Consider the following 24,151-nt stretch of genomic DNA (forward strand, 5'->3'; position numbering starts at 1 on the left):
ATAGCAGATTCTGCTGTAAAGACCTCTGATCCTTTAACCTTTAGAGAATAGGCATACAGATGGGTTTGGTCTTCTGGGGGGAGTAGCAATAAGATGTTGCAACTTGCACAACAAAAAGACACTACAAACTTCCCCTTCATTTTTTTTTCCCCTCTTCTGAAGCCATGTCTCCAGTCAGTGAAAATCTCAGATGCTAATCTCAAGTAAGGCCCTGAAGAAATTCGTAGCAGCTTCAGTAAAATAATGCTCCCTTAAGAAGAGAAAGAAATGTTTCTTCTATTCTAAATATTAATTCTCATTTAAAGCTCCCCCATAACTCTCACCTACAACTGAAAGTACATCACATGAGTAAGCTTAGCAAAGAATCACAGGCTTTTACTGGAAGCTATATTTCATGAAAGAAGATGAAAAACGTCAACAGCAAACATGTTGAGGAGGTGCCATTTGAAAATATTCCTTTGAAGTAATTTGACCAAGGCTATTGTTTAGAGCGGAAAAAAATAAAATCAAATCACACCTGTGTGCAGACAGATAGGCTCTCTTTATCTGGTAAGAACAAGGTGTGGAGACTTGTGTGATAGATAATTAATCTCTATTGCTATCTACAGTTTCATTGTTAACACTGTCTTGGTTGAAGTGTGAAAATATGTTCACACTTTTGAAAATGGGCAATTAACTAATCAAATGACAATATGAATCTTAGAAACACAGAAATGACTGCAATCCAACACTGCTTATGACTATATATATTTTTTTAATTTTATAAGAAAAACATTATCTCAAGCGACCTCAAAGACCATCAGGGAAGTTACCATATTTTCCCCACTGTAATAATCAGTGCAGAAACTGTGACCACCATCACCGGTCTATTTTCACTACAGCACCCAACATTTTACCCTCAGGGAATTTTTTTTTTGTATAGAGGATTTCCAAAAGAGTGTAACAGATGATGTAAGCAGCAGTGAATAACCACCGGCAGATACTATTACATAGTATCCATTGTACCATTAGGACTCTGTTAAACAACCACTGGAAGTATTAAGTCTTAGATATCCCAATTAAGGAAGTTTTCCAGAAAACCATGTCAGTTAAATGAAGCATACACTACTAACTTGTATCAAAAAGCACACACATTTCAGCATAACTTCACAGGGCTGCAGAACTTGTGCAAGATTCTTATTAATAAAGATTTTACTAAAGACAAATTACATACTCCAGATGTAATTTCAAATCTCTGTCAAGATAACAGTCTTTCTCATACTTTTGCATTTCCAACAGCTTTTAATAGGCCCAAATAGCATGAGGCTAATATCAGATGCCCATCTGCATATTCCCTCACTGAAAATGTCTTGAAATTCTTAGCATTCTTCACTCTTCTCTCTCACACATTAAAATAAGATTTACAGAAAAATCCTATTTCTGCTTTGCAGGCATTTTACTGGAAGAAGAAGCAGAAGAGGGCAACTTCCCCGAGTTACAAAGTTGTTGGACTTTTCTTTTTCTATTTATTGTCTTCATCAAAGAACAGAAACACTACTTCAATGCAAAGTTCTGTCTAGTATAGTGTCCTGTCTCTGAAAACAATCAAATTGAAACAACAATACACAGAGCAGACATCTAAGTTCAAAGATCTTAAATACATCTACCCAGTTCTGATTCTGCTGGTTGTATAGAAATACCACAAGCCAAAATTTTAAGAGCAGCAAAACCAACTAACTAAAATTCTTTTTTTTTTTAATTCAACTTACTGTTTTAAGTGTACATTCTCCTTTTTGGTTTTCCTGCTGAACGCTCCTTTTTGTATTATACATTTTCTTTTATTATCTCATTGCATAACTCTTCACTAATTGGCTGGTGTTTTTTTTACCACTCTCTTGCATACATTGTTGAAGCAGCATAGTCCTAAAATCCTGCATAAAGCAAATACAGATTAACTGTTATGTTGCATTTTCACAGTTCTGTTGAAGTAAAATTCTCAAATCAGTGTATAAATATTAACTGAAGTGGTACAGTTTAAAGTTAAAGAAAATAAATATTATATCCACATTTTACTCTAAGGAATGAGATGAAACTTGTAGATAAAAAAGAAAAGCATAAAGATACTTAATGCTCTGTAATAGAAATGCTCTAGATCAGTAGGGCCAAAAGCATCTGTGTGGGAGATTTTGCCTACATCATGCTCTACTAATTTCTGCGAATGCTCTTAGTGTGGCCTCAACTTGAAACAATCTGTTTTCAAATGAAGGGACTGAATTTTCACATGGGGAAAATAATATAAATCTGAGGAAAAAATGTGGACTTGAAACTCATACCCTTAACGAAAATTCATTTTAAGAATAAGTAACATTAGAATTGTGATAAAAATTCTTCCTATTTAACTTTTCTAGACAGCTTCTTGTTGTCTTGCAGAAGCATGTATGGTCTATTTGGTGTTTGGGGAAGACTCCTGGTCTTCTCCCTTCCCTGAGAATGTAATATTTAAAGCTCAGTTCTTTTCCATTGAACAGGACATAATAATGCAGGATATCAGAGGTAATGCTATATTTAGAAATTTTTTTGCCTCATTTAAGAGGCTACTGCATAAACCAACTAATTTTCCATACCACCCATCAGTCTTAAATGTTGGAGAGGCAGGCAGGAAAATAGAGTAGGTTCTTTGAAAACTCTGGACTGTATTTGGTAAAACAATTCCTGACATTCATCTCTTATTATGTCTCTTTGTTTTTAATTTCTCTTAACCTCTGGGAAATCTTGTTCTCAGGTTTTTTAATGTATGGTAGTTTCTCAGTTTTTTATTTCATGTTTTGTTTCTGGAAATGGTCAACCTTGCTTCATGCCACTAATAAAAATGACTAGTCCATTAAATATACTAGAGCCTCATAAATAAAAGATACCAGAATTACTCTTCTGTGATTGAAGTATACTTCATATATGTCTCCATGCTTGCACAGGCAGACCAAAAACATACAGTAATTTTTAACAGTATCAAACTTTTAGTCACACCATCTAAAAAAAAATTTGTAATTTTTCTACAGAATTCCTAATTTGTATTAAAGTTTTTCATGAGGAACTACCCTGTTCTCCAAATTTTGATTAATACTATCATCTTCTTGATAACCAAGTAGCTAGCAGCCCATATTCATCCCTCTATCATATATCAAAAGTGCCTGTTTGACCTTTTCATTGCTAGCATTTATTATGCAGTTTCACATAACAAGGTCTTTCTCTTATGTATGCAATGATTGAAAATCGTAACAGGACATTGAGACAATATAAAATGGAGATACCTGAAGCCTTTGATGCTGAACTGCACAAATGGAGGCAAAACAATGTAAGCTGTAGGTAACTGAAGTATGGAGTAACCCAAATGCCACATTTTGCTAGGCTGACCACGATGCCAAGAGGAATTTCCCTAGCAGTATTTTGCCTGAGTTTCTGGTGGGACAACACATTTCCCAGTTCCACCATCAGCTGAGCACCTGTTGCAGGGACATGGCCACGGACACACAGAGAGATAGCAGAAGGGTCTCTTGCCCATACACTTAAGAAACCCTCTTAAAGGGCGCAAACCAGCTCATCAATAAAAGTGGCCACCCCAGCAATTCTCATCTTTCACCTCCAGCCCTTGCTGTGGAAGCCTCAGACACGCCCAGAACTCCCTCGGCCCGCAGTCCTGTCAGGCGCTGCCCCCAGGCACAGTGTGCACCAGGCCTCCCGGGGAAGCTGGTGTGCCCAGGGACTACCAGAGAGCGAGCCCACCACAGCTCCCTCCACGCCGCTCCCCACACGGGGCAGGGACAGGAGGGCAGGGACAGGTGGGGGGCAGGGACGGGGGGGGGCAGGGACGGGGGGGGCAGGGACGGGGGGGTGGCAGGGACGGGGGCGTGGCAGGGACGGGGGGGGCAGGAACAGGGGGGGGCAGGAACAGGGGGGGGCAGGAACAGGGGGAGGCAGGAACAGGGGGAGGCAGGGGCAGAAGGAGGGCAGGGGCAGAGGAGCAGGAACAGGAGGGGGGCAGGGACAGGGGGGCAGGGACGACGCCCCCATCACAGCCCCACCCCCCCCGCCCACCTGCCGGCCCACGCAACCGCGCATGCTCACACACTCCTCGCCCCTCCCGCCGAGCGCTGGCGCATGCGCCGTGCCCCCCTATTCCCCCCCACCCCCCCTTTCCTTTCCGCGCGCTTCCAACGGCCTCCGCCTTGCGCGCGCCCGGCCCGTGGCAGAGGGGGCGGGGCAGAGGGGGCGGGGCTGGGGCCGCGCCTGCGCGGGAGGGGAGCGGGCCGGGCCGGCCCCGCGCGCAGCCGCCGCCGCCGCCGCCAGGCCGGGCCGCAGATGGAGCCTCCCCCCGGCGCCGCAGGTAGGGGCGGCCGCGCCGGCTGCGGGGCGGGCGGTTCGCGTGTGCAGCGAGGGCGAGCGGGGCGGCTGCGGAGCGCCTCTCCTCCCCACCTCCCCCCGCTCTGCCCCGTCAGTGCCGCTGCCCGCCTCGCCAGAGCTTCCTGCGGAAGGAGAGCGCGCTGGGCTGCCCCGCAGCGCCGGCGGGTTCCGGGAAGGCTCGGGCGGCCCCTCGCCAGCCTGGGTGGGCTGGGAATGCCCCGCCGCCCACCGCGGGTACCCGGCGCCTTCCCAGGAGCGCTTTCCCGGCCGCGTCCTCCCGCCGCTGCCGTGACCTCCAGCGGCGGGGCCCGGGCACGCCTCGGCGCGGCACGTGCTGGCCCGGGGCGTCGAGATGCCCTCCGGGCCTTGCCGGCCCGTCTGCTGCAGCCTCCCGGGCCGTGTGGCACACGTCAAAGGCAAAATATCCAAGGTTACGTGGTCTTCGTCTTCGTGTTACGAAGACCTTGTTCGAGCAGTTACACCCACCGATCCCTGCAAGGGGGTACAAGCCCGAGCCCTCGCATTCACATAATGCTCATCTGCGCCGTTCCTGAGTCAGGTGCCTTTGGCTGGGTGCAGTGGTGTTAAAAGGCCAATCCCCGGGCAGAACCACCCCAGCAAGGCCACGGTGTGCTTCAGCTGGTGCCAAGTGTCGGGGCACCTGTAGGTGGTGGTGGACGGCGGTGGTTGTGACTGCACCTCTGTCTGAGCGGGATGTCACTGCCTTCTTCAGGAGCTGAAGGATGCTGGCCAAGGCCATGCTTTTGATTTCTGATAGAAACCTGGCCTGGGCTTGGAGACCCAGGACCTCCAAACAAGGCATTTAGCAAGTCATCAAGTTCTACTTTGTATCATCTAAATATTTTTGTATTATTAAATTAGGAAAATATAAAATTTACCTCTGCATTTCAGATGGTGACTGTTCATCTACAGCATAATTTTGCATCCTAGTTGTCCTTTGGACAAAGTCTAGTTATTACACTACCTTAATTGAAACTGTTGTACATTCAGTGTGTAGCAAAAAGGATGCCTCCAAGGTGAAGTTCATCAGTGTTTTGTTTCCCCATTTATGTCAATAATGACATTATATGTCTCTCATAATCCATGTTCTAGTTGTATGTTAGTTGTGGTAGGACTGCTGAGGATGTACTTTGGGTACATACCTGCTATGTGACACCGATACAGAGATTCATCTGAGCCTTTGCTTTGCTTACTGACACCTCTCTAAATCATCTGCCTTGTTATCCAGTATGTTTTGCTTACCTCCCTCCCATCATCAGTCCCTAGCTGTTAACAGCTCTGCTCAAAACCTCAGAACTTGAACTAAAAGTGGGGGTGTCTCAGTGAGGTTTTAGAGAAACCAGAACAATAGCGGCAAGAGGTGTGAGCTGCCCTGTTCATACAAGTGAGGTGTTAGCTCAGATACCCCAGTGTAGTAGTTTTTAACGTCATCTTTGTTAACTGCTTCTTGGCTCACATAGGAGAAAAAAGAAGAATCACAGTTTAGTAAATTGTTACCCTGACTGATGCTTCATTTTATGTTCACAAAAGACACCAGTGTTCTTAGGGCTTTTCCCGGCAGTAGGGAGTGAATGTAAAGGAGACTCTGAAGCTTAGAATGTAGAACCTGTGAATTATGTCATGATTTATATGGGAGAAGTTTTTTGATAGCTGCAGTTTGGGAAAGAGCTTTGGCTATGTCATTAGGTGATTGCATCCAGTAAATAAATTGGTAGATGAATCTGACAACAAAGTATGTTACACTATTTTGTTTTATCTTCAGAATGAATGTGCTGCAGCCCAGCATTGAAGTTGATTTCTGTATGCACCATATCTAAAACTGCAGGGTGCTGTTTTCAGTATAACAGATCTACTGGGATTCTCCAAGAAGTTGTAAATAATGATTTGAAAGAATTATTTAGAGTTTAAAGTCCAGAATAACATCTACAGTGCATGTGTTAATGTAAATAAAAGGCTTTCAGCATTCTTTTCATGTCAGAACACCTCATGCTCTGCAACTCTGGAAAACACTGGTGTGTTTTGATCATATCCTTGTTAGTTTCTAAGATGTTCATTCATTTTTATTGTATGTACTGATAGTTCATTAAATACATAGGTACAGGAATCAAAGCTAGGCATTGTTTTCCCTTGTCTCTAATACTTACTTCCAGTTAGTTATTCCAGTCCTGTTATTCAAAAGCCTTGCTCTTTATTTGTGTGTGGTGTTTGCTATTTGGAATGAAAGATGTAAATTTTATCTGGAAAGGAATGGCTAAAGAGCTAAATATTCAAGCTCTCAAGAAGTTTGCACAGATTATTTTTTTTTTAAATTAAACTTGTGATTTACATTGTTTTTCTTTATGCCTTATCACACAATTCTGAAAATTAGTAAAGAGGAATATGTAGTGCAGTAGCCACCAATTATTGTTATTGGGCATGGTGGGAAATCTTGGGTGGTTAGCATCTCCTCGTGTAATTATTGGAAGGTTTCACTGATTATTAGATTTCTTCTACATCCATTTGCTGGGTACTTTCCTCTTTCTATGTAGGTTTTACCTGTTACTCCTGTCTTATTTCTAATGCAAATTGTTGCACCGTTCTTGAGATCTTTTGTGTGGTCTGTTTGGTTTAAATACTTCAGATAGTTTGTGATTTTTGCAGGACCTTTCTCTAGCAATGCAATGCTCATCTACAAGAAGAACCAGAAGGAGAATCCAGGGAACTACAGGCCTGTTGGTCTGAACTCAGTGTGGGGAAGGTTATGGAGCAGATCAACTTGGGTGCCACCGCATGGCAGAGGCAGGACAAGAAGGCAAGCAGACACAATCACCATGGGTTTATGAAAGGCAGATCCTTCTTAACTAACCTTTTCTCCTTCTATAACAAGTGACCTTCTTAGTGAGTGAGGTAAAGGCTCTGGATATTGTCTACCTAGACTTTAATAAAGCCTTTAAGACAGCATTCTCCTGGAGAAACTGGCTGTTCATGGCTTGGACAGGTGTAAAAAAACTGGATAAAAAAAATGGCTGGCTGGGCCCAAAGAGTTGTGGTGAATGAAGTTAAATCCACTTGGCAGCTGGTCACAAGTAGTGTTTCCCAGGGTTGGGACCAGTTCTCTTTAATATCTTTATCAATTATCTCGATTAGTGCATCCTGAGTAAATTTGCAGATGACACCAAGATGGGTGGGAGCGTTGATCTGCCTGAGGGTAGGAAGGCTCTGCGGAGGGATCTGGACAGGCTGGATCAATGATCCAAGGCCAGCTGTGTGAGGTGCAAGAAGATCAAGTGCTGGGTCCATCACTTGGGTCTCAGAAACCCCATGCAGTAATGCAGGCTTGAAGATGAATGGTAGGAAAGCTACCCCGTGGAAAAGGACCTGGGCGTATTGACTACAAGCCAGCTGCATGTGAGCAAACACTGTGCTCAGGTGGCCAAGAAGGCCAACAGTATCCTGGGTTGTATCAGGAAGAGTTTGGCCAGTGGCTAGGGAAGTGGTTGTCCCCCTGTACTTGAATAATACTGTGTGCAGTTCTGGGCCACTCACTACAAGAAAGACATTGAGGTGCTGGAGTGTGTCCAGAGAAGGCCAGTTAAGCTGGTGAAGGGTCTGGAGAACAAGTCATAGGAGGAGTGGCTGAGGGAACTAGGGTTGTTTAGCCTGGAGAAAAGGAGGCTGAGGGGAGACCTTATTACTCTCCACAACTACCTGAAAGGAGGTTGTAGTGAGGTGGGTGTTGGTCACTTCTCCCTAGTAACAAGCAATAGGACAAGAGAAAACGGGGTCAGGTTGCACCAGGGGAGGTTTAGATTGGATATTAGGAGAAATTTCTTAATTGAAAGGCATTGGAACAGGCTTCCCAGGGAAATGGTTGAGTCACCATCTCTGGAGCTATTTAAAAGACATGTAGACATGATGCTTAGGGACATGGTTTAGTAGTGGACTTGGCAGTGTTAGGTTAATGGTTGGACTTGGTGATCTTAAATGTCTTTTCTAACCAGAATTACTGTATGATTCTATTTCTTACTCCAGGTGGAGTAATTCTTACTCCAGCAATAATTGTTTGGACAGCATTCATTGTTAATTAGGGCATAGAAGAAATTAACATTGTACACTTGGGACCAGTTTCAGACAACAGTTACTCAATAGTTTTGGCTTCAGTAAAAAGTGTGGAACTGTGTGTGTAGGAATCCAATAGTATCTGTGCTGTTACTGTATTTTTGCTGTCCCAGAAAAACAAACAAACAAACAAAAATCAACAACAAAATGTGTATTTGGTTGCTGAAATATTGTGGCATAGTGCCTTGGTTTATGTGACAAAAAGTTGTGTTGAGGATTTTATATCAGTTACCAAATGAAGCATTCAGAAGCTTTACAAATGGCAGAATTAAGGCTGGCTGTGCTAATTCAGTCCTTGGCCAGTTCATGGCCCAAGTTATTACTGACTTTGCGTTGTGTGCATTTTGCTGGAATCCTCACCTACAGTAGTCAGAAGGGATTTGAGATGAGGTGTTCCCCTTATGGGTAGCTCACACCCTATGTTTTCCCAACTGCCAGGTGTCTCATACTTGAACAATAGCTCAGGCTAGGTGTTACTGAGCTTGCTTTATTTTCCATAGTAAATATGAAGTCCTGATCTGTAATTAATTCTTCAGGCCCTGTAACTGGCTTTTCTGTGTAATAAAGAAAAAATAGTCTTGTGTATAATATCTTCACAAGCAGCTTCAGACTTAGCTTTACTTATTACTCACTACATGTATGAGCATTTGCAATCTGCATGTAATTAGCAAGTAAGTAGGCTTTGTTGCATCTGTTTTTCCGTTTCTTTCTAGATATTACAGACTTGCTGTAATATAGCCATTGCTCATTTTTAGCAAACAGACTTGTCAGTATTCTTATAATCCAATCCTGCTGTATTGCAAGAACATGAGCTCCAAAGCAAAATGTAAGATAACAAATTCAGCCAGTGAAAAAGGTGAAAATTGACTTTGAGGTGATGATAGAATGGTGAGAAGTTAAAGCTTTGGAAATTTTCCCTGGTGTTGTCATCCCTGTACTCCATCTTAATTTAAAATGATGTTACTATTGGATAGAAAGATCTCAACATCTGTAACTTTTAAAATACAAATAGATCTATGCATATACATTTAAAGAAAAGAAAAGGTTCCTGCATAGAGAATCTGCACTGATCAGCATCTCTTGCTTTTAAATTAGGGTTTCAGGATCACGCATGTTTTTCACAAGCATTTCACTTGGATTATAACACTTCTGCTGCTTCATGTTGTCCCTCTATGCTCTAAAACATTAGTAGAGAGCAAAGCACTTAAGACTTGAGTTGAAATGGAAGCACCTGTGTGCAAATGAAATTACAAACTCAGTAGTATTTCACATATGCGTGAAGATTTTTGGTCCTGGTCCATCAGTCAGTCCAGACTGGATGTTTTGGTGGATAAAATCTACTACCTTTAACAGGATCTTGAATGTTTTGTTGGGACTAAGGTTGCAAAGCAGGATGCTGAACCTGTTTGTCACTTTGATGCCGTGAACCTCTTAGCAGTAAGAGTACAGGAGCCCACTCACAGGCTACAGAATGGGGTACTTGAAGCATTAGTTACATCAATACATAAAATCACAATTGTAAGAAATGTACAATTATAGGAAAAAAACCTTAGATTTTTTTGGAACTTTTTTTTCCACCCATGACTTCAATGGGTCTATCTCGAAAATAATTTGTTTTGGTGACAGCTGTTAAGTAGTAAGGTATACATCTCTGAACCAGGCTCCTGAAATAACAAAAGTGATTGTTTAAAAAGTTTTAAAAGTGTTATATTTTAAAACTTGGATTCTTGAAGCTTCACTGAACTTTCTACAACATTTTTGCTACTAAATAACAGAGCTGATGTCTCGGTATAACTGGGACTTAAAAACATGAGATAAAACAGTTACTAATGAAATGTTAAAAACTTTCTCCATTGTTCATATATACTGTGATTCTTACTGAAATAGCTGTATTATTTAAAGTACTACTTGGAGCTATTTTTAAAAATGCGCATAGATAAACTGAGCCAAGAAAATCCACATTGTAGGTTGTACAATGAGAAATGCATGTTTCAAAAACTGTTACTGGAATTGCTTGATTCACTTCCTTTTGGATGCAGAAGGTATGAGGCTTCTGTAAATATCTGGGTAGACAAGTTTTCAACTTTTTCTCAACTTGTCTGAGTAATCTGGGTCACTGCTATCAAATGTTATGAGAGAGATGAAAGCAGAGCTGTGTAAGTCAGTTACCAGGTGAGTAAGTCAGTTACCATGTTAAATGAAGAGGAGAGGTGGTAGAACTTTCCTCAGGACACCTTCTGGGAAGGCTTTTGTCTTGGTATCACCTTTTTATAATAGTCTTCTCATTTATATGACAAGCCACTACAGTCCTGTTTGTTATTAGGGCTGTAAAGCAGCTTTGTGTTTCGTTCTCCTGTTGCCCTCTTAAAGGTCTGCTGCCCACAGCACAGGTCTGTGCTGCTGTTCTTTTCTTGAGGCCTTCTGGATCCTGTGGTCAGAGGCTAGGCCTGCTTTTTGTAACCTTTACTTGATTAGCTAGCATTCATCCATCTGTCCCTTTGAATGTTTGATGGTACTAGGCAATTCCAACAGAATGTAAGGTTAAGGTAGAGGTAGAATCTCAGAGTATTAAGTTTCTGTAACAAATATGTCCAAGTTTTGGCTGACGGGGAGAAAGAAAAGCTGCTGTTAACATTTGTATGGCCCTCTGGAAGCTGAGGTAACATATTCTTGTTGGTTCACTGTGTGGGCAAAGGAGGTGATTATATCAAACAGCCTACCCAGAACACTGGGCACAGTGTGGAGGATCTGGGGGGGAACCAAAGGTATCAGCTTTCAAATGCAGAATGCAGACTAGGAATATGTGTTTCTTGCTTATCTGGGGATAATTTTATTGATGTTTTGAAGATAAAACAGTAGTATGCCTGTTGTAATGCAGATTCTTCTGTAGGTACTAGTCTGCAGCAAATACGGTATTAGAATAAGAATTATTTTTCTTACTGCAGAATAGTGAACTTACAAAAGGGGAAAAAACCCCTTATTATTCTAGAAATTGTAATATAGTTGAAAAAAGGCAAAAGGAATCGATGGTTTCACATCATGGCTGTCTCATGTTTTTTGATGAAGTCTTGCTTCTGAGGTGTTGTTTCTTTGAAAGTTTTTGCCATGTATGTTACTGTAGAGCTGATTAGGTTGGATGGATGATGTTCTCCTTGCAAGTGCTTATACATTAGTATTAGAAATGCAGTTATTCTGCACATAAACATGTTTATCTAGCTGGTATCCAGTATTGTTAATATCTGTGCCTTATTTTTCTTCAGTATTTTGCATAAATGCTAGAGATACCAACTTCAGTAAAGTGTTTAAAGGTCTTTGAAGGAGTCGTTGTAATTGTAATGCAATGGATAGTTTAGAATCATACAAGAATATTAAAATAATTAAGATGTTGCAGTTGAAACTCATGACTAGGTACTGCCCGAACTGAACATCTGCATTTGAACTATCTGCAGGTGAGATTATAAATGGTGTTTATCTCTGTTTTCCAGTTTCCTTTGTACTGTTAACTGTTGTAGCTCTCTTCTCATTCTTTACTGGACACTGCCCTGTGTCCTGATGTGCCCTCTGCTTCCTGCATTGCAGTTTGACAACATGGGACTAAAATGAGGGAGTTTGCCTGGAGCACAGCTCCATCGTGGTTCTGTTTGAGCTAGTGTTAGCACCAGTACAGCTACTTCTTGCTGTCAGTCTTATTCCCCTTTCCTTCTGAATTATCAAACAGAAAATTGGGTGGATAAAACCCCAAAATCTTGTCCTGGTTCCTTTGTTTAGCCTTTTTAGCCTTTTAGTGTGCCTATCCATGTCTCCTCTGTCAGTAGAGAGTGTCTGATCCTGGTGTGGGAGCCCTGTGCTTTGTTGTGGAAACTGGGATGTAAAAGTTAAATGAAATAATTATTAGAGCTCTGATAAATAGGTCTAGTTACTCCAAAGTGTAAACCAGCTGAGAAGCACTCTTTTTCTGTATTTGAGTTAGTTTTCTGTCTTGAACTGGTTGCTTACTGTGTGGTTAAGTGCATAATGGTGCTCTTGTAGTGGTAGTGGATGAAAGCAATGGGGGACTATTAAAACTTCCCTTCTGGTGACAGATAGCAACCCACTTGCTTATCTGTATCCACATTCATAGATCAGCTTAGTTTCTGCCTACTCTAAGCATCAGTATTACCAATTTAAATAAATAATTAAAAAAAGGGTGGGGCGAGATGCTTAGGGTATAGTTTGAGCAAGTGATTCTCATCCAGGAAGTTTAGTCTTCCTTCTTTTCCTGGTCTCATGCAGTTCCCCCTCATGGGCCATTCATGCAGTTGTATGGTGAACTGGATGGGAGAATTTATCTAGCTGAAAAATTATGTGAGAGTAAATTTATTTACCTTTAAGAAAGGTAAACAAATTAATGACAGAACAGTTAATTACAGAATTAACTTCCCGTTTCTGTTCACCACAGGGTGGGCAGAGGGAAAAGAGTCCCTTAGGGAGTGGGAGAGGCAGGACTGCCGCAGTCCCAGCTTGCTTTGACAGGCATGTAAGTTGGTGGTGCCATTTCCTACTATGTCGTTCAGCTGAACTGATTCGTCCTTTTCTTAAAAAAACATGCTTAAAAGTTTTCTGACAGCTTTATGTTGTCTGTAATATAAATAAATTCTCAGTACAATAATTGTGCTGGTATTCTGCAGAAAGCTAAAAGGAAGAATCTTTAATTATCATTATTTGTCTCAGTTATGAAAATCAGAGCATAGAAGCAAATCTAAGTTCTGAGCTGTTTGTGTTTGGCATTTTTGTTATATTTACAGAAGACATTTTGTTTTCTTTTTCTGTAGGAATTCCAAGTAAGAAATTTTTGAGGAGAAAGTCAAGTCTTTAGTTCAGATTCTGTATATTGTTCATTGTAATTTTCTCTTTTATTACCTGATTCCCCTAAAAATACCACAGATTCAATACTGTGTAACCTCATAGCATTAATAAACTTTAAAACGTGGTGAGTTAGAAATTACTAGAGAAATGTTAGTCTCTGTTGCCTTTTGATCTAGAAGTAACTGCAGATGCTCTGAAAACTAGTGTTTGAAAGCAGTAAATTCTGCTTCTTAATTTCAATACATCACACTTTTAATTTCATGTAATATAATTTTTATGAGCCATTTTAAAATGAAATTATTGTCACTCAAAATAAGAGGGTATCTGACAATAGCGTTTTAATAATGTGAGCGTCATAGTTGACACTGTTCTGAAGTGTAATATCCACATCACCAGGTGAATAAATAATGTGTTTGAGGAAGAAAACCAGGTGTTGGGTATAACTGTGTTGGACTATACAGTGTTCTTAAAAAATGACCTTTGAAGGTTTTTTTAACTCAGAAGCTAAGAAGTAAAAAGCTGTACTGGATAAATTCTCATGCCTTTGTTTTGAAGAAAGTGGGTTTGGAAATGCAGTATTTTTTTTCTAAATGGTCTGTGTTGTTTAGCTATTTAGAATCACTAACTCTATTCAAAGTACTGAATTCTGTTTTCAGACAACTGAAAACAGACTGCAACTATACATTTCAGCACAGAATTCAGACAGCAGCATTTGTTCTTGTTAAGTTGAATTTCTTAATGAAAAAACTCCTAGAGCCTCTATTGAAGAGGCTGCTCAGTTGTTTTTTTTTCCCTAAGAATGGAAGTCTTCCATGTAGCAATACAGATTTTGGGTTGTACTCTAGTATGTGCTATATTTCTCAGATTTATGGCAATGAGTAAAAAAGCTGGTTTGTACTGATAATGTACGTAGAAAAATTCTAGTATCCTAAAATAAGAGTCATAACTTTTTTTTTCATACTTTTTGTTTTTTTTACTCCTGCAGAAGCTTCTAAGCTCAGACATGTAGAAAAAGATGTTTTGATTCCACAAATAATGAGGGATCGAGCCAAGGAGCGGTGTTCAGACAAAGTGCAAGGTAAGAATCAAATATTCCTTGGGAGATCAGATGTATTCACTTTTGTGCCCTAGATATAATCCTTGGCTTTGAAGTGAAGTAGTCAGAGAATTAGTATGTATGATTTGCATCTTATGTGTTCACTGTGAAACCAGTAGTAAAACGTATAAATCTGCTGTGTTTGCCTTGGTTGCTTTGTGGTGTGTACTATTTTCCAAAATTATTTGTTCTTGAGAGCTATGGAATTTAGTATTATTAATATCAACTTTCCACATGACAGTCTAGACCATGTGACAACAGAGCAACACAAGAGTTACTGTATTCCTGCCCATTATATAAATGGAATTGTCTTGCGAACCTTCAGTTAGGGCCTCCCTCATTATGATAAATTAATTTAAATATTTGCAACTAACTTCATATTTTCCCTGCCCTGATATTTCTAATGATACATGCACAAAAACACACACATTATTAGATAGACATTGGAAGAGGATCGTGTGGTTGTTGTTTGCATGTTTCCATTTTTTTTTTAAGAATACGGGACAATAATTCTTTAATACTGGGTATCACCACTTCCTCTGGCACTCATCTGTTCATAGGTTACTGGAGGAAATCTGTAACTATTTGAAGTACTGGAAAGATAGAGCTATTTATGCCCAGGTTGGCCAAGAATCGCTGCTGGGAGGTGGATGTAAAAATGGAAAAAAAAAAAGTAGCCCATAGAGTTACTCTATTCAATATCATGCTTTCAGTAGAGGGCCCTTGCCTCTTGTCGTCTAGGTTTGTGCTCTCTAAATTTTCTTGATCACACACGCCGTCAGTAAGAAAATTCTGAGTGCACACTCCCAATAAATGTGTATTTATTTATAAATTAGACACATACCACTGTACTAGTATATTATGTACATTATAAAACATGAAAATAGAAATTAAAAAGAGTGAGGTAAAGTTTAAATAGCAATTTAAAATAATTTTAGTGTAACAGATCAGTTGTGCAAAAAACTTTTTGCTCTGAAAATATTCCTGTTAATAACAGTATTTTTTATTGAGAGCTATATGACTGAATATGTGTCATTATTTTAAAAGTATTTGTTTAACAATTCGTGATACAGCAATTGAAATGTCTGGTTCTGTGTTCAGTTAATTTCAATACTTGGTTTTAATGAGTGTCATGGCTGAAAAAGATACCTCACAAGGATGCGTAGATCTCAGTGGAAGGAGGCATTGTTGCCTGCACTTACTAAATCATGGTACTCATTTTTCACTTCCATCCTCAGGTTTTGTGAAGATTTTACTTGGAATTTGAGTTAGTAAGTGACCGTATTCCCTCAAGTCAACCAGTTGTGCTTCTAAACTAATCAGAAAGTGGTGCATGTTTATATATCTTAAACAAAAATATTCAAAACAAGCTCAAACTCTCATTTTTGAAGATTTTTGAACAGGTTATAAAATTCTGTTTCCTTGGGAAGTGTAGAGATAAGAGGTTTTTTGTGGGTGACATATTCATATTGTGTTCAGCAACAAAAACAGACCAAAAATCATATAAAGAGAACATATCCAGATATCTGCTTTCAGAATGCTCTCTTCAAGAATTTCTTTTGAAAAGCAGTTACTTTCTCACTCATTGTTATAGTGTTGCCTTCACATTGAAGGGACACGCTCAGTGAGTTTATTTTTTGGAAGTATCTGCTGGGTGGCAAACTACTCAGAGCCACCTGTCATGACCAAAAAGGTCAGAAAATTTGGATCTCTTTTTGTAATAGAGAAATGTGCAAAGTTTGACAACTCTCTTAAGCACTTTGCCAGAAGACAGTCAGCAAACCTCTGTGTGGTATAAGAGAGGTTCATGGTCCCTCCCCATCTCATTACAAAGTCTGGTAAAGGTGCTACTATTTGAAGGGCTTGTTTTTATAAACTTAACAACATTGATGCCAGCCTATAGCACTTTGTGCATCCCTGGCTCCAACTACTTCGCTGCAATAGCTTACCTGTAAGTGATGCAGTGAAGGAATTTTCACGTAAGGTGCTATCTCTGTAACCTTACCTTGGGAATCCCTTTTTTATTCCAGCCACGGCAGACACTCCATCAGTGATTAAGATTTCACAGATTTTCCATAAAACATTGTTCTTTAATAAAGAAGCCATTTCCTGTTGAGAATATATCTTCTCCAGTACAACTCTCCTTTAGTGGCTGACAAAAAAAAAAAGGTCTTTGTGCATTTCGTTATTGAAATGCAAATCCCATCAGCTGAGAGAAGTTAAGAAACGTCTGTACTTTCATCCAACCGTACAGCAAACCTTCCACACTGTGTAACTTGTTCTAATCCTTGTTTCTTCAAGTCTTCAGCAGTGTCTTCTGTGCATCTCTCAACAGTGTTCGCTGACAAAGGACTGCATTTTAGTTTGTTGCCATACTGTTTCACACATACTATTTCAGCCAGTTTCACCATGGCAGGAAGAACAAGTGTTTCCCCAGTGGCGTTGCTTTTTGTCTTTCACTGTTACCTAAGAAAGTTCAAAGGAGGCTTCTAGACGTTTCTCAAAATGTTTAGAGTCAAGTTTAGTTAAAGTGGACCAGCAAATTTTCAAGCAGCTGCTTTTAGGACTTCCCCAAAAGATACGAAGGAGTAGTGTTGTGACAGTTTTGACATGGGTAAGTGGGAAAAGAGTTGGTAATGTCTGCTAAAGGAAAGTGGCATCACATGACAGCTAACTTGCAGTGCTGCCAGAAGGACTTAATACACCATCATTTGAATGATAGTCGGATCGTTTTGACTTTGAACTTTATACCTGTTGGGGAAGAAAAGAAGAGGAAAAGCAATTACAGTAATGTGTGTCATTGAAAGAATATTTCAGTTAAAAATATTTTGAGAGCATGCTATTTGTGTAATTTTATTTGGGGTAGACCCAAGTGGGTGTTTGTATATTTGTTCTTCTCCACTTAACTTTCTCTGTGTAAGATGTGGACTTTGGCTTTAGAGTAATAGTATTCTGTGGCAACAAGTGATATTGGAGATTCTTGATCTGTGTCTTGTGAACCATTACCTTGCAATTTCTCAATTTTTTTACCTCCATGAATTTTTTGTTTATCTTTAGGAAACTGAGGGTTTTGGGTGCATCTGTCTCCCCTTCATTTCTCTGTCACCTGTAAGCTAGTGCTGATAAAATTGTGTGGAGGTTAGAGGTGGAAACTGGAAATTTCTTATGCAATTTTAATAATCAAATAGACAAGCAAAACCCTATTTAAAAAAAAAAAAGTTCAGCTATTCTTTTGTACACCATTTAATCTGAGTGGGGGAAGGGAGAGACCAAACCATGGGAAATGAAGCTTAAGCAGTTTTCTGAACAGGATAATTTACCATCTTTTAAGTCCATTGTGAAATTATTCCTGGAATAAACTTGTCTTGTTATTACACAGGGATAGGTGTTAATCAGAGTAAATAGGCTGTGGTTTTTATGCTGTAAACAATTATAAGCTATGAACATGAGCTGCGTAATTAAGTAATCAAAACTCCTGCAGTCAGGTTTGGTGTGCTACAGAGTGCACACATGGACATGTGATTGTGCTGTTTCCATTGAGTGGTGTAGCTACTCATTTAACTTGCTCTCAGTGTATGATTTTTCTGCTTTATGTTAATTTTGATTGAAAACGCCTATTAATACACCTTTGTTTCATTTTGTCTTTAGGAAATTGTGATAAATGCATTGGTACTATAGGAAAACAAGCTATTCTACAAGCATGGGCCTTTAGAATTTACTTGATCACACTAGGTTCATATGTGTCCCTACGGGGAGCCCCTATACATTCAATAGTGCTCTGCATGAGCACAGGGGTCCATCTGCATACAGTCCGTTACCTTAGCCTGCAGCTATACCACCTATAGCTGTGTGCTTATCAGAGCTAATAATGCAAGCAGTGACAGCCTGTCCAGCACGTGTTCAAGAGCCACCCAGGGAAAAGAAACCCCAAAGGTTAAAAAAATAAATAAAAAGGAAGCTTTTGTTAACTCAAGAGGTGATCCTGCTACCCTAGCACAGTTGGGTAATGGGGTGACCCATTAGTGTGCTTGGTTGTTAAAGTACCAGAGTAGCTTAGGGATTAAATAACCATGAAAATGTGTCCATCTGATATTTTTTTAAGAACCATTAAGTGTTGTATCTGGTAATATTTACTTGTTTATTTAAATTAACTTAGAACTTTTTTTCAGATTGTTCCAGTATAGCATTTGTGTGTGTTACATATTTCTCAAGAACTTAGTACATCTCAGTTGCAGAATAATTTCTCTGTGTTTAAGATTTTCAAGTATTTTTTCTGTCAAAACAGATATATTAGTAATTTTGTTAAGAGGGTAAACATGCTTTCTGCAAAACACTAGACAGTTTTCTATTACCTTCATGTAAATAAGCTTTGCTGTGTTAATATCCTTGCACTGTATGTATATGAAGTTGTGGGTTACTATAGGAGTATCAGAAGTGTCACAAAAAACAAGCAAAGAAAAAAACCCAACAACATTGTCATACAGGAACTTTTCACTGTATTTGTACAAATTGTAGCATAAGTACATCTGAAATAGCGTTAAATCCATGTAGTTCTGTATCAATTTGTCCTTGACATATAGAAGTATATGCTTTCAAAGTGAAGCAGCTACAAGGCACATTTATTTGCCATTGCCACTCCATTCAGTTTGATTTTGGGTTACTTCGCTTGGAAAATAAAAATAAAACCAGAAACAGCTGATTGACAGCTTATGGATTTGTACTATGAATAAGTTAGTCTTAAATTGACATCCCCAAAAGGAATTACTGGATCATTGAGTAAGTAATGTGATCATGATTTTGTATATTTGTTGTAAATGTTTTGTGTATTTTTTGTATTATAAAGCATTTCTGCCCACCTTCCAGAAACCTCACAATCTTTTATTGCTGGGAGAACAACAGTCTTGCTCCAGTGACAAAAGATTTTAGTTCTAAACTTCTTTGTTCTAAATTTTGTTATCTACTACTGATAGGCGGTCTGGGCTTGGGGCTTTCAAGTTTGTAAAGACTGACTTGCTTCTGTAATTGTGACACATTTGTAAGACTCCTAGGTTGATGTGGGAAATGTGACCTACACATTTTTCATGGTGAATACAGGGACAGAGAGTTCAAATCAGCCTGGTTCTCCCTTTAGGAATGCAGTGAAGTAAGGGAAACAATTTGGATTGAAGACCTGATCCTGGTTCTTAATCTACAAATCTACAAATGTGGCCATTTTTTATTTGAAGCTTGTTGTGCGAGATACCCATTTGGCTGACATGACCAGTTGTTTTGTCCTTTTATTTATTTATTTTATTTTTAATGAGAGAGAAACAAAAGTGAGATGTTTCCAGCTCTGCTGAGTTGAGAACCTTCCCTGGTTCTGTTGTCCGTAGGAACCGTATAATTAAAGTAGCTGGATTCACATTGCTGAAAAAATCTTGATGCTTGGCAGGGCTTTAAAAAATGGTTTGGAAAGTGTGGCTGGAAAAGGACATTTCCAAGCAGCCACCCTCCTCCCATTCTCCAGTTTCCCCGATAGCCCTCTCCTCCTCAGGGCTCATGTTGATTCTTAGTGAAAATGATGGGATGCAACACTACTGCAGGCTCCTCTACAGTTGAGCATGACCAGTGTCAACCAGAGTTTTTGATAATGTGCAGTTACTCAACAGTCCTGTCACTGACATTATCTCTGTCCCTGTAGGGGCCACCTGCTCTAGACCATGACCCTTGCACCTGACACATCAAGGCCTATAAACCCAAAGAAATTTCTGATTGAACTACACATGATGCTGCACATTTACATTCCCAGGCACACCTTTAGATATTCCTTCTTCTTCTTTAAAAAAACCAAATTCCTGTTATATGTACTTTCTTTACAGAGGTGCAGATAATGGAAGGTGTGAAATAGTTGGCAATTCCAGCTTGCTGTTACTCTGTGGTATTGCCTGCCTTCCTTTGTATTGTAGGCCAAGTTCTGTTAATTGATGCAAACCCTTGCTGAATGGTGGGGGAGGCTTAACCTGTTGGTACCTATAGTCATGGTTCTGAGGTTGACACCGGAAGGTGCTAAGACCGAGAACAGTGGGAAATTAGATGACAGCTCACATTTAAAAATTTTAATGAGTCTTACTTTCTTGCAACAAATTAAAATTAAAATCACCATTTATAACTGAATATTTGCTTTGCCTCATGGTGAAAATATAGTCCTTACAGGTTTTGTTTTTAAATTCACATATTTTAGGAGTATCTGCGAACACAGTGATCTTCTAATTGACCAAAAAGATCAAGTAACTGGTAAAAATCAATGAGTTAACATGACAACTCCTGGTAACTTTTTTTTAATTAAGCTGCAGTGACTAGAAGTTGCTTACACCTGCTTGTGTACATTCTATTCAGAGTTTGATGGAAAGCCTGAGAGGTTATATGGAATCGTAGATCATATGACTGGAATAGCTTTCTCTTGTGAGGATGAAAAAAGAATGCTGCCTTATTGCCTGCATCTTCATTTTTGTGAAAGGAAGGTGAATATAACTTGAGACCATAGGTTCAGTCCAGCACAAAACTGCAGGTAGAGAAGGGAAGGAAAATGTTATTCTCTGTTGCTGTATTTATTATCTGAATATTGAATTACATAATAATCATACTGTGTGTGACCCCATGACCCTGTATTAAGCTACTGAGATTACTGTTGTACATGTTGTGCAGTTGTCATTTAAATTATTTTGGATGTTTTGCTAGTGTATAGCTATATTTAGTACTGGTAATAAATTATGAGATGTTTTCCCCTTGCCAGCATTTCTCAAGAGTAATATGCTGATTTTTTTATATTATGTTAGTGCACAATAGCTTTTATTTTGAAAAAGTTATTTAGGTCTGTATATTTCCAATGAACATTTACTCTCATCACATTTAACTATGTGAATTAATACCATCTCTAGAGGGATTATGGTATATTGAGCTTTTCTCCAACAAACTGGGAAGAGAGAGCAGCTATATGTAAATTACAATTTGAAGAAATGAGATCCTAGATCTCACGGTCTTTTCTTTAATGATACTTGAAGCATTAACTACTACGCTAAGCTAATTTAGGGGATTTTGTAGAAAAAAAATATGGAAGCATATTGTGTTGCTTGGTGGTAAAAATTTAAGTATTCTAACTAGTGCTAGGACTTTGAAGAAAATGTTTGGGGAGGGAACTTGCCCTATTTGATATTTTTTTTTCTTTCTTCCTCCATGTCATTTTAGCCCAGCTGATGATAAGAACTGGGTCAGACTGCTAGCTTTAGCACTGCAACTTAGTTGTATAGGGGTTTTTATTTTTTATTTATTAGGGAATGGAACAGCTTTTACAGGGACAAAGAGAAATGAAATCACTTTCAATGAAAGAAAAAGGCCTCATTATAGCCACCAACAGCAGTTATTGACAGCTACACTTCCTATTAACAAGGAGCATTTAAGAGTTTGGCTGTTGGATCTTTGGACTTGATCTAATTTGCTAGCATTAATTAGTTTCTTTTGAGCACAGACACTTGGTGCTCACAGCTATAGATTTGGAGGACTAATTAGGACAGAAAATTGAACAGAATGGGGTAAGGCATTAACCTTCAACCATTACCAGCTGGGGCTCTGATAAAGACCACAGAGTCCAAATGCTCCTATTCATGCAAAGCATACTCTAATGAATATCAATTTCAGCCAGGTTGCCATACCCTACAAGCACTGTCTTAGTTTTGATTCTCTTACCTGGTGGAGACTTTTATGTATAGATATAGAAATGATATTGGTAGTTCAGAGCTCATAGGTAACAACCTTGATAGGTTACCAATGTTTTGTCCAGTGTTTCAATTTGGTTTTCTCGTATTTGAGATTTTATTGGTTTCTGGTTAAGATCCTATTTAATTTTTATTTTCTCTGCTCAGCATAAATATATTAACATAACATAGATATGATGTTGACAAATGCTGGTTTAAATAGAGAATGGATCCATGTTTTTAGATTATTGTAGTATGTGGTAGTAATATCCATGACAAGAGCACTGACCAAGCTAACTACTGAAGGTTGAACAATAGGATTGCTTCTTTTGCAGCTTTTATGATGAAATACAATTATTATGTTTTGGTGTTCAGTTGGTGATCCAAATTTAGGAGGAAAACTGTTCTTTCAGATTGTGGATTAATAGTGTTTTAACATTTGCAGAATGGAAGCATTTTGTATACAAAGAAAGAAGAAAAACAATTGCCTTCACTCTTTTGTACCACTTCTTGGATTATTTAAAGAGTTGGACTTGAAATTAAGATCCAAGATCATCAGTTGTTCACTCGTATCAGTACTTCACTCATATCACTACTCCCTGACAAACTCCTTATGAATTCTGGATCATTGCTTCTCTCTTCATTTGACTTTTGTACCTGTGAATTTGTTTCCCAGTGATAAGAGAAGTGTAAAAGTATTTTCTTTTACATCCTTTCTTCAAACTTGTTTATTTCAGGAAGGACTCTGACATTCATGTATATCCTGTGACTTTCAAATAATTGAATCTTTTTGGGTTATGTCTGGTGTTTATCTCTTTGAGGCTAAGATTGCCTTTTATATACTCTAATTTGGTAAACTCTATACTGTTAGGTTGAATGGCTTGTTCCATGTTTTAGGGTCCTGGTGAGGTCATTTTGGTGCAAGCTATGAAAACAGAGAAATACAACCTTGCATGTAGCTGCTGATCTTGGGGTATTTTGTGGTACTTAGATCAGTCTTTAGAGAACCACTTCTGCTAACTGTCTATGAGGTGAGTGTCCATAGGGCAGCAGGCAGTGGATAGAGGAGACATGCTTCAGTTCTCCTCTTAACAAAAGGGAGAGGCTAGGATGGTTACTGTTGCAGGATCTTACTAATGCCAGATTTGTATCTTTTCCTAGATGTTATGCACAGTATTTTCAGATTCTCATAGATTTCTTTCCCCTTTGGATACATTTTGATTCTTCTCTGTCAGTCATTCTTACTGCCAACAACTGAGGGCATCCTTAGGTTTCTGCAGGAGTTTTGTAGCCATTAATTGATGGTGCTGATAACCTAGAGATACTGTAGCTTGTGTATTAGATTATTACAGTATTGTATTGCTGTGGCATAGTTGCACATAGCAATACATTGTTAATGCCAGTACATGTGACTTATGTAAACTGTTAGTTTAACTGCATGTCCTTAATGATGTATTAAGAAGTTGCTTTGCAGTTTTGGATTATAAGCCCTTCTTAGATACTACATTCAACAGTAACAGTTAGCACTTTGTGTAAATAAACCTAATACTTTTTAAGAGGTCATGCTATATTCTCTTTGCAGTGTATAAATATTATATTGTATATGAATTATGAATATTACCCCGAGGTTGCTTTCACACAGAAAATAGGTTATTTTTCAACTGCTGAAGTTGGAATGCTTTGGGTAGATACCATTGGGTTCAGCAGTGGAAAACAGAACTTAGTTTGGTCAAAAAGAAGCTACTGTGTATTTAGAAATACAATAAATAGTGACTTTTCAGATAGCCTGCGAGGGCTGTATTGACTTTGTAAAGAACATAAGATATTCACAGTAAAGTAATAGCAGAAAACTTCTGTCCACCATTCTTTAAAAACACATGAAGTTGCCAAGTGTATTTGCGAAATAAAATTGCTCATTCAAATCACAGAAATTGAAATTAAGTATTAATTCCAGTTGAGCTAAATGGGAGTCAGAATAGTAGTT

General features: G+C 39.2%; 1 protein-coding gene across 2 annotated transcripts in view; it reads left to right on the forward strand.

The window, feature by feature from the left end:
• The window catches only part of CMC1 (C-X9-C motif containing 1), a 957,521-nt gene that overhangs the window by 912,365 nt on the left and 21,005 nt on the right, over positions 1-24,151 (forward strand). The window contains exons 2-3 of one of the 2 annotated variants that reach the window (XM_051610088.1): positions 4,307-4,360; positions 14,327-14,419. In XM_051610088.1, coding sequence (XP_051466048.1) covers positions 4,336-4,360; positions 14,327-14,419 — 118 coding nt within the window. In that variant the 5' untranslated portion in view covers positions 4,307-4,335. Of the gene's footprint in view, positions 1-4,259; positions 4,361-14,326; positions 14,420-24,151 lie in introns of those variants that run through there. The other variant, XM_051610087.1, reaches the window with a different exon arrangement.

Source organism: Apus apus, chromosome 2, assembly GCF_020740795.1.
Source record: "Apus apus isolate bApuApu2 chromosome 2, bApuApu2.pri.cur, whole genome shotgun sequence".
Taxonomy (NCBI): Eukaryota; Metazoa; Chordata; class Aves; order Apodiformes; family Apodidae; genus Apus; species Apus apus.